The 15,908-nt window shown below is 46.0% G+C and overlaps 1 protein-coding gene across 1 annotated transcript in view; it reads left to right on the top strand.

Moving 5' to 3' along the window:
• The window catches only part of MYBBP1A (MYB binding protein 1a), a 56,534-nt gene that overhangs the window by 36,214 nt on the left and 4,412 nt on the right, over positions 1-15,908 (top strand). Inside the window, exon 24 of the mRNA XM_027664405.1 lies at positions 5,891-6,004. Within this exon, the coding sequence (XP_027520206.1) occupies positions 5,891-6,004 (114 nt within the window). The remainder of the gene's footprint in view (positions 1-5,890; positions 6,005-15,908) is intronic.

Genomic DNA, 15,908 nt, shown 5'->3' with positions numbered 1-15,908 from the left:
GGGGGGGTTCACCTGGAGAAGAGAAGGCTCCAGGGAGACCTGAGAGCCCCTTCCAGGGCCTAAAGGGGCTCCAGGAGAGCTGGAGAGGGACTTGGGACAAGGGATGGAGGGACAGGACAAGGGGCAGTGGCTTCCCACTGCCAGAGGGCAGGGTTAGATGGGATATTGGGAAGGAATTCTTTGGCTGTGAGGGTGGTGAGGCCCTGGCACAGGTTGCCCAGAGAAGCTGTGGCTGCCCCATCCCTGCAAGTGTCCAAGGCCAGGTTGGACAGGGCTTGGAGCAACCTGGGCTAGTGGAAGGTGTCCCTGCCTGTGGCAGGGGATGGAATAAGATGATCTTTAAGGTCCCTTCCAACCCAAACCATTCTGGGAGTCTCTGGTATATTCAGCAAACACTGAACTGCCATTGCCTCCAGCAGCCTGCTGGGAGTTTGCTGTACAGAACAGGTCCATTGTTGTGGGCCTTATTCCCCCATCCCACTCATATTTTGTCCTTTTGAATAAGCTTTGAGGCTGTTCCTAACTTGAGCCCTGCCTGCCAATCCGTTATCAAACAGTTCATACATTCAGAAGTGCTCAAATGCATGAAACAAATGTGGGAGAGAAGTTAAGTCCTGAAACTCAGGAGTGCTCTGTTGGAGCCTTTGTCTCCACTCCACATCCAGTGTAAATGCAAAAATTAAGTAATTTGGCTGTAGGAGCAAAAATGAGGGTAGATTGGCACTTACTTCATGACTTTGCATGCTTTTTGTTTTCTTCTTAAAAAAGCTTTGACAGTAATTGGAAGAGACTTTTTGCTGTGGTACTCTGGATCTCCTGCCCTGCAGTAGTAAATGACAGGTTTTTCTCCTGTAACCAACAGTCCTGTAGGCTGGAGCTTGTGGTGGGCTTGGGTTTTGGAGGGGGTTGGTTGGTGTTTTAAACACATAACAAATCGCAGACAGCTGAGGAATTTATGTCAGTTTGATTATTCCTTAACATTCAAAGAAAGCTCCTTTAGCATTTCCCGTATTCTTGGCCTGTGCTCTCTTCCCCAGCTCTCCTGGTGATGTTTGTCACGAAGGCAGCGTGTGATTCATGCAATTGCAGTCTCAGAGGGCTTGGGAGGAGAGAATTTCTACAAGTGCAATTATTTTATGCCATATCCCTGTGGCTGTAGAATAATCTTGATGCTGAGGATTATACACTGCGAGCTGCTGTTTTATACCACTGAGTCAGAGGTGCTGGAGCTCTGCTGCAGCAGCCTGGGAGCCAGAAGGGAAACACCAGTGCTCTTAAATACCAGGAGCCCCTGTGGTGTGATACCACCAGTGCATTTTTGTCTCCTGGACTTCCAAGAGCAGTGAAATGTTGATAGCACTAAAACTCCTGATGCTTCTTCACTTCTAATCATGTATCTGAGTTGCACAAGCAATTAATTTTACAGGTAATGTTTTCTTCATAAGTATACATAAATATGTATATTTTTTATATATATATTATATATATAAAGGCAAACAGATGACAAGTTTCATGTTGACAAATTTTGTCCATGCTGCAAAAAAGTAGGCCAAAAGATGGGGAAAATCCATCTTATCCATCTTGATATCTTTGGTAAGCATTTATACTCCCCACTGCTTCTGTTACAGTGTGCAGGGAGGTCTGATGTTGTTCAAACATTGTCCTGGGTTGTATCTACTGAGAGTTTCTGGCCTGCCATGTGCTTCAGACAAGCCAGGCAAACTTGCCCCCCCTCTCCTGGAAGCTGGAAGTGCCATCAGGGAGTTTGGAAGGGTCAGTCAGCTGTGGCTTGAAAACTGCTTTGAGCTCAGGCAGCAGAAGAGCTGTGTGAAAACTCAGAGTTGGTGTTTGGAGTGTTGCAGTGCAGGCACATCTCAGGTTCTTGCTCCTCTGATGGTGGCAGTGGTTACTGCTGATTTCAGTGTCTTTTCTCATGGGAGTGTGCCAGTGTGGTATCTCTTTTTCACTTGCTTGCAAAGCCACCTCCAGCCAGCCTCCTGGAGCACTTGGGACTGAAAAGTGTTTCTTTTTGCATCAGAAACAAATGCCCTCCTATTAACAGCGTGCTTTTCTTTGAAAAAACAACCCTGAATTTAGGTCATGCCTTCATCTCCTCAGGACTGCAAACAGAATCTCTGCAGCATTGCAAAGGCTTGTTTGGTTTTGTTCTTTTTCTCTTTCCCAACTGCAGGAGTTGAAAGACATCTTTATGTGTTCCCTCCATCCAGTTCACCCAGATGGTGACTGGGGAGAGCAACTTCTGACCTACCTGTGCTTGAAACCTGCTTTCAATAGGAGAACAGTGGCTGGATGGGTAGGGGGTTAATCCATTGCCACATTTCATAGTCAGGCCACATATCCTGTCCTTTCCTGTGCAGGGTAAAGGTGAGTTGTATAACCCAGCACCCCCAACTCACGTTCCTTTTTGGCATCCAGCTAAGGTGTGTGAGCACACCTGGGAGTTACCAGCACTCCTTGGTTACTGCAGGGAGCACGTCTCCTATTCCAGAAAGAAATCTTCAAGCCCTTACACTGAATGGGATTTTGTGTAATCATTGTAGATAAGAAAGAAATTACCAAAGCCACAGAAAACCCCGGGATCAGCACTGCCCTTAGTTATTGTTTGTTCTCTGCTCCCACGTGGGCTGATAATGAGCCTTTCTGCCTCATTTAGTCATATGCCTGATAGATAAATGTGGGAGTGTATATGTGTATCTACTATCTCTGCTTGGATAGACTTCCCTTGTATTTATTTTTTTACTGTTTTATGGCTTTTCTCTTTTAAAAACTGACATTAAGCAGAAAATATTTTGATTGGGTAACTGGGTGGCTTCTGGTGCACAGGATACACTGCAGCATTCTCCTCCCTTTGTAAAAAGCTCTAATGTTGCTGTCAACTGCTTGTAACTGTTCTCACACCTTCCCATTCCAGAGATTGTGCCTGTGGGGGGATGACAACCTTCTCTTCTCAACTGGACTGGAGTTTGGTAGCTGGGACTCTTGAATCTTCTGCTATTGTTGCCCATTTGTGAAGTGTTGATAATACTTGGCTCTCTCATAGGGCTGTCAGGAGCACAGCAGGCTTGATTTGGCACTGAGAAAATGCAAAGAGTACTCTGATAGTTTCAGGAACAGCCTCCAAAATTGCCAAATGCTTGTTAGACAGTCCAAAATACCAGTGCTGTTGGGGAGGGCAGGAAGGGAGAGGGGCAGCCGGGTAGTTGCTGAGCTCCAGGTCTGTGCTGGATTTTGTGGGAGTGCTTTTCAAACTTCAGATTGCTACTGGCCAACCAATAAGTAAGTATTTTATTTTGATTGTTTCAAATGAGAAAAGTTGTTCACACTTAGTACTAAATTATCATTGAGTTAAAAAACAGTCAGGAAACAAGATAATGTTGAGCAGAGCAATAGCGACGTTTTAATTATGTGAAGCTCAAAAACCATATTTTCACTTTGCTGGAATCTTAAAACACAGTCTGGAGGCGTGAAAGCTCTGAGTGTGACAAAATTACTAAAGAGTGGTAGCACCAGTCAGGATCCTCAGGTGACTGGGTGTTCTGACTTCCTCATCTCTGACACACAGAAGGGAATGTTCCGTGGTGGGCTTTTCTTTTTCCTTTCTTTTAAAATTGTTTTCAAGCTTAGTGCTTACTGAGGACTAGGTCATGTTCAGCAACTGTTCTGTTCTCAGTGAACCCTTTGAGTCTTAGGTCTCCAGTTCCTTTGGATGGCTTTGATTCCCTTCCAGTTCTTTTCCTGCTTGACTTGCAGTGCTCCCACCCACTGCTGACCGGAGCAGGCCCTTGTCACTGGTTCCTCTGGAGTAAATCTGTAGTGCTGAGGTACATCAGGGCACCTTAACAGGACCCTTCTCTCAGCTTTGCACCCACTTGCAGTCTGAATGTGTTTGTAATTGTCAGAGAGCAGCCAGTGCCTGGAGCTCTGTGACCCTGCCTGAGCCTTTCAGAATGAATTATGGTCTTTCATCTACTCCGAGGGTCACGTTCCCTTTGTAATTGCACTGGAGTGACTTTCCACTACATTTGGTACATGCATGCAGACATGCCATAATTTGTTCTGTAAGACACAGTCTCTCCATAATTACAAGGAATATGTGAGCCTGCCTGCCTTGGAGATGGCATTAGGGTGTTCTCTCTCATTAAATCAACATAAATCCTTGACGTGGTCTCGTCGGTTCCCTGCTGCATTTTTTGCCCTCCAGTAAAGAGCAGAATTTCTGTGTGTGAGTGAGAGCTCTCTCTATTTGGATAATTCTTTTCATTGGCCACACTGGTGCAAACTGGAGGTGAGATTACAAGGATGTGTGATCTTACTCTGTGCTGGTATTACCCAGTGAGGGATCTGTGTTCAGTGTCCTGTCTCTTCCAGAAGCCTGGAGTATGTTGTATAGGAAGCACAGACCTCCTTGAGCTTGTGAGGTGTTCTGTTTGACTGCCTGCAACTCTGGATGGTCTTACTGCTCTCAGGAGATCCAGGGATTTCTTTGCTCACTTTGAATTATTCAGAAAATAGTTCCCTAAAAACATTTCAGTGAAGTGTTGGTACCATATGGCCTGTTTTTAGCCTCCTGCCCCATGGTTTTCGGGTTTCTTTGGACCCAAGGGGTACCAGGAGGCCAGGTTGGGTATCACCAGGCTGCTTTTATTCTTGAGGTCTCTTAGACTTTTGATCTCAATGATGTCTTTGATAAGGAGCTTTACAAACTGTGAAATGTGGTTTAAGAACACCAACCCTTCCTTTCTTTGGATTAGATTAGCTCTTATTGTTATTCCCTGTGATTTTTGGTATTTGTGCCTGCATTCAGTTTTGAGCTGTGTGATGGCAGCTGGAGGCAACATTTTTTCTTTGTATATGAGTAGAATTTGCTCACTAACTCCATGCTGCTACAAAAAATTCCCTTTTAAATCCTCTAAGCTATTTGCATTAATCCTCATTACTGTATTTTGTGTATTTGTATAATTTGCTTTTGCCTATTGCTGCATTTTTCTCTTGTACCTTAGAAAGCCTTAAAATAGGAGTTCTGGCATGGAAAAGGCCATGTTAGAAGATTGCAGATAACTGTTGGTTTTCTAGTGGCTGTTCTTTTCATTGCTGTTACTGTGGAGGCTTAATGAGTTTGACTCCAGGGCAAGGCCGAGGCTGCTCTGAACAGCAGTTTCCATCAGGATTCCTTTGAAATGAAGCATCTATGAACCTGCCAGCTTTTATTTTTTGTTATTGGTGCCTCCTGCGTTCATCAGGGCGCAGTAAAGGGTGCAGCCACACAAAGGTGCTGCCTGGAAACTTGGGGGGACCGATAGTGATGCACTTGGAGCAGCTACCAAAGCATGTTTTGGATATTAATGCCTAAATCTAGAAGTGGCACGATCCCTCTGCTCCCCTTTGACCTCCTGTTTTATGTATGTGCTTTAAACCAAAACCACCACCCTGTCTCCTCAGGAATGACTCTGTGAGGATACAGAGAATATTTTCTAACAGAGCCTTAAGCTGATGGAGGGTGGGTTTAGATGGGATATGGGAAGAAGTTATTCCTTGTGAGGGTGGCAAGGTCCTGGCACAGGTTGCCCAGAGAAGCTGTGGCTGCCCCATCCCTGCAAGTGTCCAAGGGCAGGTTGGATGGGGCTTGGAGCAACCTGGGCTAGTGGAAGGTGTCCTTGCCTGTGGCAGGGGGTGGAACAAGATGATCTTTAAGGTTCCTCCAACCCAAACCATTCCATGCCATACCTGTTGGTGAGGATATGCAGCATTTGTAACGTGGCATCCCCTGGATGCTGAGCTTGGCTCCTTGCTTTAATAGAGTATTTACGTTGCTAAGACCTTCCCTAGAGAGTACAGAGTGTCATGTTCTCCTCTCCCCTTTCTCTTTCAGGCTATGGCTTGTTTGCTTCTCCACAAGGTTCTGCTACTTCATGAACTGAAGCTCTTTGTGACAGAGGAGGAGTGGGAGGAGTTGATCAGCAGAAGCATCAGCCAAGTGACAGAGGTAACAAGCTCTGACGTGCCACATGTGCCGACAGTGTGTAACAGGTGCTGCTTTCACTGCTGTGCTGCTCAGCCTCAGAGCTGCAGTCTGGGCCTGTGTCAGCTTAAGTGGTCTTAGGGGCCTTGTGCTGCTTGCAGCAGGTGTGAGCAGTGCCCACCAGGATGGCAGAATTATTGTAACATCACTGATCAGGTTGATTTTCACAGAGTGCAAGAGGTGTGCCTGGTGCAGCTCAGTGGCTCCTGTGTCTGGATCCAGTAGACAGAGCTCAAGTTTTAGGGATACACTCATACAGATCAATTTAAGGTGTTTTTCTTTTTTCTTTTATTTTTTTTAATTGAATGTAAAGGTATTAAGAGCATTAATATCAGGACATATCATGGAAGTTCTGTATCAGAATAAACTTCAGGGCCAAAGAGGTAGAGCTGAGGTGCACTAGACCTTTGGCTCCTGGTGCTCTGCAGGCCTTCTGGACCAGACTCCTGTGCTCATATTGTTTATCAGGGAAACCTTAAAATACATTGGAAACCTTAAAATGCATTGAATTTGCAGGGCTGGCTCCTGAGCCATGGCAAGGGCAGATTGTACCTGAGGAGAGTTCTTAGGTGCAGCTGTTACCTGGGACATGGTCTGTGGGACAGGAGATGGAAGAAGCAAATGCCATTCACTTGTGTTCTTGGGGACTGATGTGGGGTGAACCAGGCAGCCAAATTAATGTTGTGAGGTGGTGACTAAACTTGATGACACGGGAGATTCCAGTCTTGGAGTTCCTGTGTAACTGTAATAATGATCTCTTTCTAAGTAGCTTTCATCCTCTACTTACTTCCTCAGATGCTGGTTATGTGGTAATTTAGGCTGTGCTGTAATTTGCTGTATTGGAACAGAACAATAAGATCTGTTTCCTTTAGTCAAGGAGGGACAAAATCTAAGCAAATCTAAATCAAGGAATTTAAAGGTGCTGTTTATAATTCCTGAGGAATCGGGTAATCCTGGGTTTCATTACATAGTTTTTATTTAATGATTGCATCAGGAACCCAATGGGTGGAGTTAGGCATGATTTTGTTACTCAGCTACATAAAACGTGCCACTCCTCCCAGCCTGGTCATCTCCATGTTTCTCTCTAGAAGCTGAATACCTGCAGGACTTGGTGATGCCCTGGGAAACCACAAACATTTACAATGCCTTTATGTTGTTCTTGTCAGGGAAAGTTTAACATCTTGCAGCCCAGCCAGGATTTTAATGAGCTTTGCTACCAAAGCTTCCTCAGTGCCTCTCATTTCTGTGGTCATGTGTGTTTAAAGAAAAATTCCTGAGAAATACTGTCAGTTTGTTTGGGTTGTCCAAGGTTTACCCTGTGGGCAGGAGGCCTCCCATACTGTTAACTGGCAGTGGCATATAGGTGCTGGTTCTTTTTTTGGCCTGAAAAAGCCCTGAGATAACATTTTTACACAGTGCTGTTGGTGTTCATGGATGTACTGGGGTTTGTCTCCCTTCCTGCTGCTCCTCCCCTGCACTAACCCAGTGCTGGCCATGGGGCTGGGGCAGCTGCATGTCTTTAAATGTCGTTGTAATTAGGAGGGATCAAGGTCTTTATGTTCCACATAACATTTTTGATTCATAGCCAAAAGCTGGCACTTATGCTGCAAAACTTTCTGAAGCTGCAAAATGTGTTCTTGTCTCTTTTTGGTGGTGCAGAAACGCTCATTTAATTGGTAATAGCTGTAAAAACATGCAATGTCTCTGTGGTGTGGTAGAACAATACTGGTACTGTCAGTGATTTCCTCTGGAGATGGTATAAAATCCCTTCTAGCAGAAGTAAGATTACTTACTACTTGTTACTACTACTGATACTGAGCAGATGTAGAATCTGTAGAAAGTATGTGTTTGTCAAAGATTATTCCACCATTAAAATAATTCACTGGAGAGTTTATTAGCCCCGAACCTCCAGGTGGAAGTTGTGTACTTGACTGAAAGAGAAGCTGCAGGTTGGGTGGGAGTTCCGGGGCTGATGTTGAAGTTTTGGGGTGAGTTTGTTTGGCAAGAGCTTGGGCTGAACAACAGCCCTTTCTGTCCCTGATAGCCACACACTCTCCTGCTTAGCCAGAGGGCATGTGCAGGACTGTGAGTTTCTCCTGCAGCTCAGTCTCATCCCTTTTCATCCAAGACTTGTCTCCATGGGCCATTCCAGGTTAGCCATGATTTCAGAGGTGAGAGTGTAAGCAAATAGATGTTGGCATGTGAGTGCTTTCCCATGAGAACCTGGACTGAGAGCTGGGTGATGCTGTGGAAAATAATGGAGTTCTACTGCCCTACCTCTAGTGGCAAAGTCTGCATTTGTTGTCATTGGTCATTCCTGCCACTGTCCCTCACAAATACCTGTTTTAAGAGCGAAAAAATGGTAATGTAGAATTTTATACCTTTCTTTGGCCCACTGGAGAAGTCTGCAACTCTTTAACTGATGTGCACTTGTTGATGACAAGGAGACTGTCACCTGAAGGCTTTGCTACACTGTGTCCTGGGTCAGTTTTGCAGCTCTGGGGCTGCAGGATTGCCATGGCAGGTGTAAGGCTGGGAGAGAGGATGGGATGTTATCTCCTGGTGCCTGCCTGCTTGTCCTGTCCCCCCTCAGGGACTGCATTGCCTTCCTGCAGAGATCCCTTGGTGAGGAGCATCCTCACCCGGGGAGCCTGGGGTGGGTTTAGGCACTGATATGTGCTGGAACTGGGGAAGAAGCAGTGGGAGAAAAGTGCAGTCTTGGATATCATTGAATTATGCAGGCAAAGCTACGAGGCAGATGAGGGAGAATCAATGGCCAGGAACGTTAAGTGAAGAGACAGCTTCCCAAAATAGCCCCGGCCGCTGCGAGACAGTGGCTCTTGTGCTTACATAAGCCAACTTGACCTTATTTGTTCCCACATTGTTTAAGCATGCTTATAAAACATACATCCCAGCCATGAGGGATTCATGTTTGCCATCTCCTTACTGAGAGTGAGGCAGGTCTCGATATCCCAGCAGGTACTTTGGAGTCGTCTCCTTCTTGTGAGAGCCCTGCTTGCTCTTGGGGCTCTTGGCTCGTGCTGCTGGCTCAGCTGGGCAGAAAGTCTCCTCCACAGCCCCGGGACTGCAAAAGGTGAGGGAGCAGAGAAATAGCTCTGGCACAGTTTTGTTGCATCCCAAGTCCTAAATAGTTACTTTACACAAAGCAGACCCTTGCTGTGGTTGTTCAAGTCTGCTCTAACGCTGGGAGTGTGGATGGCTCGGTTGTGTTCGTGGTGTAAAGAAAGAGTTGCTTCACATTGTAAATGACAGAGCTCACCTGAGATGCTGGAACATCTGACAGAAACTTCTCTGAGAGCTTTGTTCTTTATCAGTAGGTCTCAAAGTGCTTTACAAAGGAAATTCAAACCAGTGAGTTGTTGATGTAATTGAGAAAATATTTTGCAGAAACCCACGAGTTAATGGATTTGGTTTGCTGGAGTCGTTCACCCTGTTTTACAGGTGCCACGCTTGGCTGGGAGCTGAGCCAGCAATCAAACTCAGGTCTCCTGAGTCATCCCAGAGACCCTCTCTGTGCATGGACAATCTGACTGTCTCTAAACTTGGCTTCAGAACAGCCCCAACCAGCTCTGTCCCAGGGTCATCTGTGCTGCTTGTTGTGAGTTCAAGCTGCCTGGAGTCAGGCAGTGAGGTAGTGGCAGAGCCTGAGAGGTCCAAGTTCCCCATTCCATGCAGGAAGCTCTCGCCCAGTTTTGGTGAGGGATCTCATACACTCTTTTTGACTCTATCAAGCACATCTCAGTTTGATCTTTCAGCTCTCCCAGTTGTCAGTGTGGGCACATTTTGGTGTTTGTTCCCCTCGTTAGATATATTTCTGGTTCCTTTCTCATGTGTTACAAAATAGCTGTCTTGGCTTTGGAGTGATCTTGAACCTGTGCCAGTTTTTTAGTGGCTCACTGACAGATTTGGGGCAGGAAGCTCCACGTTCAGAATACATCATTTTATGACTCCTTTTTGTCATCCTTTTCCAAGGAACCAGCTTGCCCTCCTGAACTGAGGTGCTTCGTGTAACTCCTAACTTGTGCTGAAACTCCCAGTTATGATGTGAAAGTCAAAGGCACCAGGAGTGGATTTTGAGGGATAGTCCAGAAAATGTATATTTTACAGCTGTAAACCTTAAGAGAACAGCCCTCAGAAAACTGTTGTTAAAACTGCTTTCTCTGGCTTATACACAGAAGTTTTCTGAGGGTTTCCTTTGCCTCTCCCCTCCAGTAAGTACATCATAGGAAGGGCCCAACTTTACTACTGTTTTTCCCTTTGCATGTTGTGTCAGTGCCATAAGGGATGGACAGCAGTGTTCAGGTTGGCTGTTTGAAACCCAAACGGGATCGAGGCATCCTGGAATGGAAAACTGCTGACAGCAGTCTGATACTAAAGCTCAGTGCAAGACCAAAGCACTCCCAGTCACCAAACTGGAGGCTTCCAGATAAATACACAATCCCAGTGAGATCCATGTGGTGCCTCCTTCCACACAGGTGGTTGCTTAGGCTTGGACTGGGCAGGCAGCAAGGCATGAATGTAGGGAGACAGGGAACTACATGGCCTGGGAAGGGATGGTGTGGATAACCCAAGACCTCTTTTCCATATCATTTGGGAGTTACTGTGTGCCCCCTGCAGACCTCTGTTGTCTGGCATTCCAGGGTTTTGTTGCTGTTGTGTTGTTCAGTGAGGGATTTAAAACAACAAGCTGGAGCCACTGAGGATGTGTTGGGGGAGGGAGGGATGTACTATCTGGCCTTCCAGTGTAGACATGCCCTTAATTTCTGAAGGGCATCACATTTGATGATCTGTGTCTTAATTTGTAGGGAGATAAATTATTAACAGTGACTTCATCAAATCTCTAAAAAAGCCATTCTTCAATTTTTTTTCCTTGAAGATTGCCTCAACTTTTATCTGTCCATCTTCATGAATTCTTAATTCATTGCCCTTTCTCAGCCTCTTAGCTTGTAAAATGAGGCCAGCAGTGATTTAACTGATATCTTCTATGTGCATTCAGAATACTGGATTTCTCTGTGGAGAATTCCTTCTCCTTCATTCCCTCAGCTCTCCTGTGTGGTTTTTCCCTGCTGCATTTTCATATGGTCTTTGGGAAAAAAAAATCAGACCATTAAACTGGGGGAAGCATTGACATTTTCTGTGATAATGGCTCCTGGATTTTTTGGTTCCTCCCTCTAATAACAGCCAAAATAAACATCACCAAAAATGCCCTTTAGTTACACCCTTCAGTGTGTGGGTCTGCTTAGTCCCCTGCCTTCCTCCTTTCTTTCAGTCAGGGACAAGCAGAGACTTAGTGGTTCCTTCCCTTTGTAGGCACATCTTGATGACTCGTTTCTGTTACAGATGCAAGGAAATGAGTTTTTAACATTTATACTTTCAGTCTTCAGAAACTTAAGAGAGAGCAGAGGGAGGAGGGACCGTCAGTGCTTCTTTTCCTCTTTAAGTGCCCTTGGCAGCAGCTGCTGCTCTGTGCAGGTGAGTGGTGTGAGAACTTCTCCTTGTGTACCTTGTGCACATGGAGTTGGAAATGGATGTGGCTCTGTGGATAGATGGAAACTGGAGAGGCAGACTCTTCCCTCATCTCTTCTTTGTCTTGCATGATTTAGCCCTAAGTTCTGAGTTTGATTCTATTGTATAGTGAGTATTGTCATGAAAGGAAGTATTTGAGGCTGGGCACGTCCTGGGTTTGGGAAGCTCAGAGCTGATTCCTGGCCCTGTTGTGGTCTGTATTAGTCATGTTACTTGGCCTCTCTGAGCCTCTGTGAGGTAGAGGGAAGGATGCTGCTTCCCCTCTCCCTCTCAGGAGAAATGTGAGCATAATTACAGGTGAGGTGAGGGTGCTCACATCGGATAATAACAGGAGCTACAAGCAGCACAATACCAAAATCCTTCATTTGATTGTCAGTTTGTTGTTAACCTCTCAGTAGCAGAGGAAGGCTGTGCCCCTCCCAAACCTCTCCTGTGTGTCAATGTGGGAAATCTTGTGCTTTGGCTCAGGAAATGGAAATGCACTTGCAGGGCCTCAAATGCACTTGCAGGGTGTGATTCCACAACAGGGGCCTGAGCCACATCAGCACCAAAATCCCAGGTTGTGCTCTGGGACCCTGCAGGCAGCACAGAGCCAGGGAAAAGCTTGGATCTTGGCATTTGGAGCTCAGACCTCCTTAGTGCTTCCTGGTCAGGACTGTGGGCATTCCATGAGGTGGGAATTGTGCTGAACTCTGCTGCTGGAGAAGAGAGTTTGTTTACCTGAGCAACCCCAGGCTGTGCTGGGGGGTAAGGCCATGTGTTCCATGGAAGGACTTGGCACTGTGTCCATCCATGAATCTGCACATTTATCCATCAGCATCAGGTCTGGGGTGGGGGAGGAGGGGGTGGATGGAGATAGCACAGTGTGTGGAAGGAATGCAGGTTGGCCAGGCTTCTCCAGCTCCCAGAGCAGTGATGGATCTGTCAGGCTGAGCCCACGGAGGGCAAGGGCTCTTTGTTGTGGACAGTGGAATAGGCTGAAGGATGTGCTGGGAATGGATCAATACTGAATGGAGTTCAAACTTCCAGCTGGGAAATGTGCTCGTCTCTGGTATCAGGACACTCCCTGGCACTCAAGGTGCTGCTGTGGTTTGTGAGTCTGGGCTGAGTGTCCCCCACTGGTCCCTGTGAAAGGGACAGAAGTGCAGGCAGGTGTGGATGTGGAGACTTCCAGAGACATCGCCTGGCTCCGTGTAACAGCTTCCAAATTCCCCTGCAGGGAGCTGGGCAGGGGCTGGGATGCTGACTTTGGCTGTAGGTGCACATGCACCACTTCTTGCTGTGTGGCTGGTTTCAGGAGTGTCTTGAGCTTAGACTAAAATCCTACCTGGGAAACAGAGGCATGGATCTATGTGGTTAACTGCTTGCAAGCCCTCTGTCCTACTTGTGTGACTGAATCACTGTGGATATTCACCTCCTGTGCTCTGACAAACTTGTTTTATACTTTGTGAAGACAGAGGAATGCTGTGAAGTGCAGTGAGAGATGGATTCTGCAGTGGTTGAGTTACCTCCACGTGTCATATGGAATATAAGAAAAAGCACTGATTGTTAAGATGCTGAGGGTGTGCTGTTCTCTAGAGGTCCAAGAGGCAGAGAACTTTGGATCCAGGAGTGCCCTCCTCCAGAAAGAGCCGGAGGGTTTTGGAAGCAACGTGTCTGACATAACAAGGCAAAACCATCTCTGCCAGCTGAATCTGTGCAGGGTGAGGCAGGAGCTGTACTGCTGTATTGGCTTGAGATGAGATGGGAGTTCCAGCTGTGAAAACTGCCTCCATAGTTTCTCTTTTTGGAAAATGACCTGCCCAGATCTGCTGACAGCTCAGATGTATGGGCATGATTAACCATCGCAGGTATTGCTGAGCTGGAACTGAGATTCCCTGTGAAGTGGGACTGGCTGGTACTGAAGGAGCAGAGTAAGAAAAGCAGAAAGTGAGAGAAAAGCAACATAAATCAGCAGGTGATGCAAGTGTAGCTGTTGGGTATAAATCTTGTGGTCTCTCTGCTTTTAGTATTGAGTGATTGGCTTGTGTGACCCTTGGGTTGGTAATGCTTTCAGAGGGCAGGGAAAGGGAGATTTGGATACCTTTGGAACAGCACATGGCAGAGAATCACAGAACAGGTGGTTAGACGAGTTCTTCTGGGTTTTCCCTTAACACTCCACCACTGACCTGTAGCATAGCTGGAAGCAAACCCCTGCTTTGTGCCTCAGTCTTGCTATGTAAAACAGATCCTTGTGCAAGTCTCTGTGATCTGATCAGTGTTTGGGGCTCTCCCAAGGGTGCTGCAGAGGACTGAAACACTGCTTCTCTTTTTAAGGCATGTTTGCCATGTGTTACAGTTTGCCATCTGTTACATAATAGCCTCTGCTTTAATTTTATGATTGTATTATATAGATTCCCAAAATGAAATCACCACGGGCCTGTAAAGTGACTGACCTCTGCAATTGGGGTGGCAGAGTTGACTTCACATCTGGGGGAGCTGAGTGAGGGAGCAGTGCTTGGTACCTTAAGTAGCAAGAAGTTATGACAGATACTTGGGATTAAGTTTGGGACAGCTGCTTTTGAGGTCTGGACCCAGTTCCCATTGAGGAGACTTGGGATTTCATTCCCAGGGAGCCATTCCTCAAGGCTTGTCAGCAGTCCCAGCCCAAAGTCAGCTTTTTTTACATAACCAGAGTGAGGATGTTTGTGTTGGTGTCTCATACTAACACAAATAACACAAATCCCATCGGAGCAAACCCTCCAGTGTGTGCACTCCCTGCTCTGGGAGGAGGAGAGTGAAGCAATGCCCAGCAGGAGATACCATCTCATGGAATGCTGATGGGGAAGTGCCCTGAGTGGTGAGATCAGGATAATGAGTGGCACTGGGCTGAGCAGGAATTGGGAGTCTTTAAGGAGGTTTGACTGTCTCAACCATGCCACATAGAGAGGTGCTGGTATCTTTGTGCTCTTTGGAGTAAATTTCTTTTACACACTTTGCAGCAGAAACGAAAGGGAGAAGCAGACCCATGTTGAGAAATAGTAAAGCTTTATGTAAATCCAGCTTCCCCAAAGCCAATCCATTCTGATTCTGGACTAGAGAAAATTGAGCATTCTGTAGGAATGAATTATCTGCTGCTTCCTTGCTGCTCCTCTCCAGTCACCCTCCCTCTCTTCCTTGTTCCTCCCTGGTCTTTGAGAGCTGTTTTAAAGTGATCCATTTCAGTAGGGAGCTATTTGTTCGCGGAGCATCTAAATTGTGCCGGGTTGCTTCTGGCTATTTACATTGGTAGAACTGTGCTTGTGCTTCCAGACTCATGCAAAACACTGCTTTTAATAGATATTTAGTCACTAGACCAGTGATATTTTCCATCTCCAGCTGGGCCAGCCACCCTTTTCATTCCACAGCTCTGCATGAGTTTGGTCGGGCACCCCAAACTAGATGCACATCCCAGTCTCCTGAGCACCTGAAAACAGCTTCCAGACTGCTGAAAATCAGCCCCTCAGGTGTTGCTCAGAGCTACAGGACTTTTCTGTTACTTCAGTAGGATTTGTTTCAAACCCTTCAAAGCATCAGGGGCAGCAAGAACAGGCAGAGTCAAGCCAGCACAATTTAAATGCAGTCGTCTACATCACTCATCTACAGTGAAGAGAAAATGCAATTTATTTTTAACACCTTTTTAATTCTAAAGTGTTTGTATATGGAAAAGATGAAATGACAGCTGACTTCACTGTGGCTCCATCTCAGCACTGCCCTGATTCCTCTTGTCCCGAGGAGCTGACAGTCCATACTGATTTTCTCTCGCTGTGAACTTGTGCACAACTTAGCAAGATAAGGATCTCAGTAGCCTCCCTGAAAGCTAATTTAACCACAAGGAATGACTGCTAGCTTGGCAATATTCTTGAAACTGCAAAGAAAATATTTATGCAACTCAGATTTTTTTTTTGGTTCATTGTTATTGTTATTAAGCCTAATAAACAGAGTGTGCGTGGGCCATGGGGTGTTATATCCTACCTGTGAATATTTATTATTTTTTTCCAATCACACCCCCTATATTTGTTGTTTTACCTGAGAGATGTTAGAGCTGTTGAATTGTGTGACCTTGTAGGTTAATGACAGCTCTGGAATAGAGTTGCAGTGCATCTGCCTATATCAGGAGAGAGTAATTAGCCAGTTATTGATAGTCAGATGAAGTTGCAGCTTGAACTCCAGCCAGCAGGACGTGGTTGCTTTCTAATACAGGGCTTGAGTGGACCATCCTGGACAGGAAATAACTGTATCTTTATTTCTTAAAAAAGATACTCCCAGGGTGTGGAACCTGCACAGGCAGTAAGTAATTCTA

This window comes from Corapipo altera, unplaced genomic scaffold, assembly GCF_003945725.1.
Source record: "Corapipo altera isolate COAL_440 unplaced genomic scaffold, ASM394572v1 181b, whole genome shotgun sequence".
Taxonomy (NCBI): Eukaryota; Metazoa; Chordata; class Aves; order Passeriformes; family Pipridae; genus Corapipo; species Corapipo altera.
This window is presented reverse-complemented; position numbering and strand designations above follow the sequence as displayed.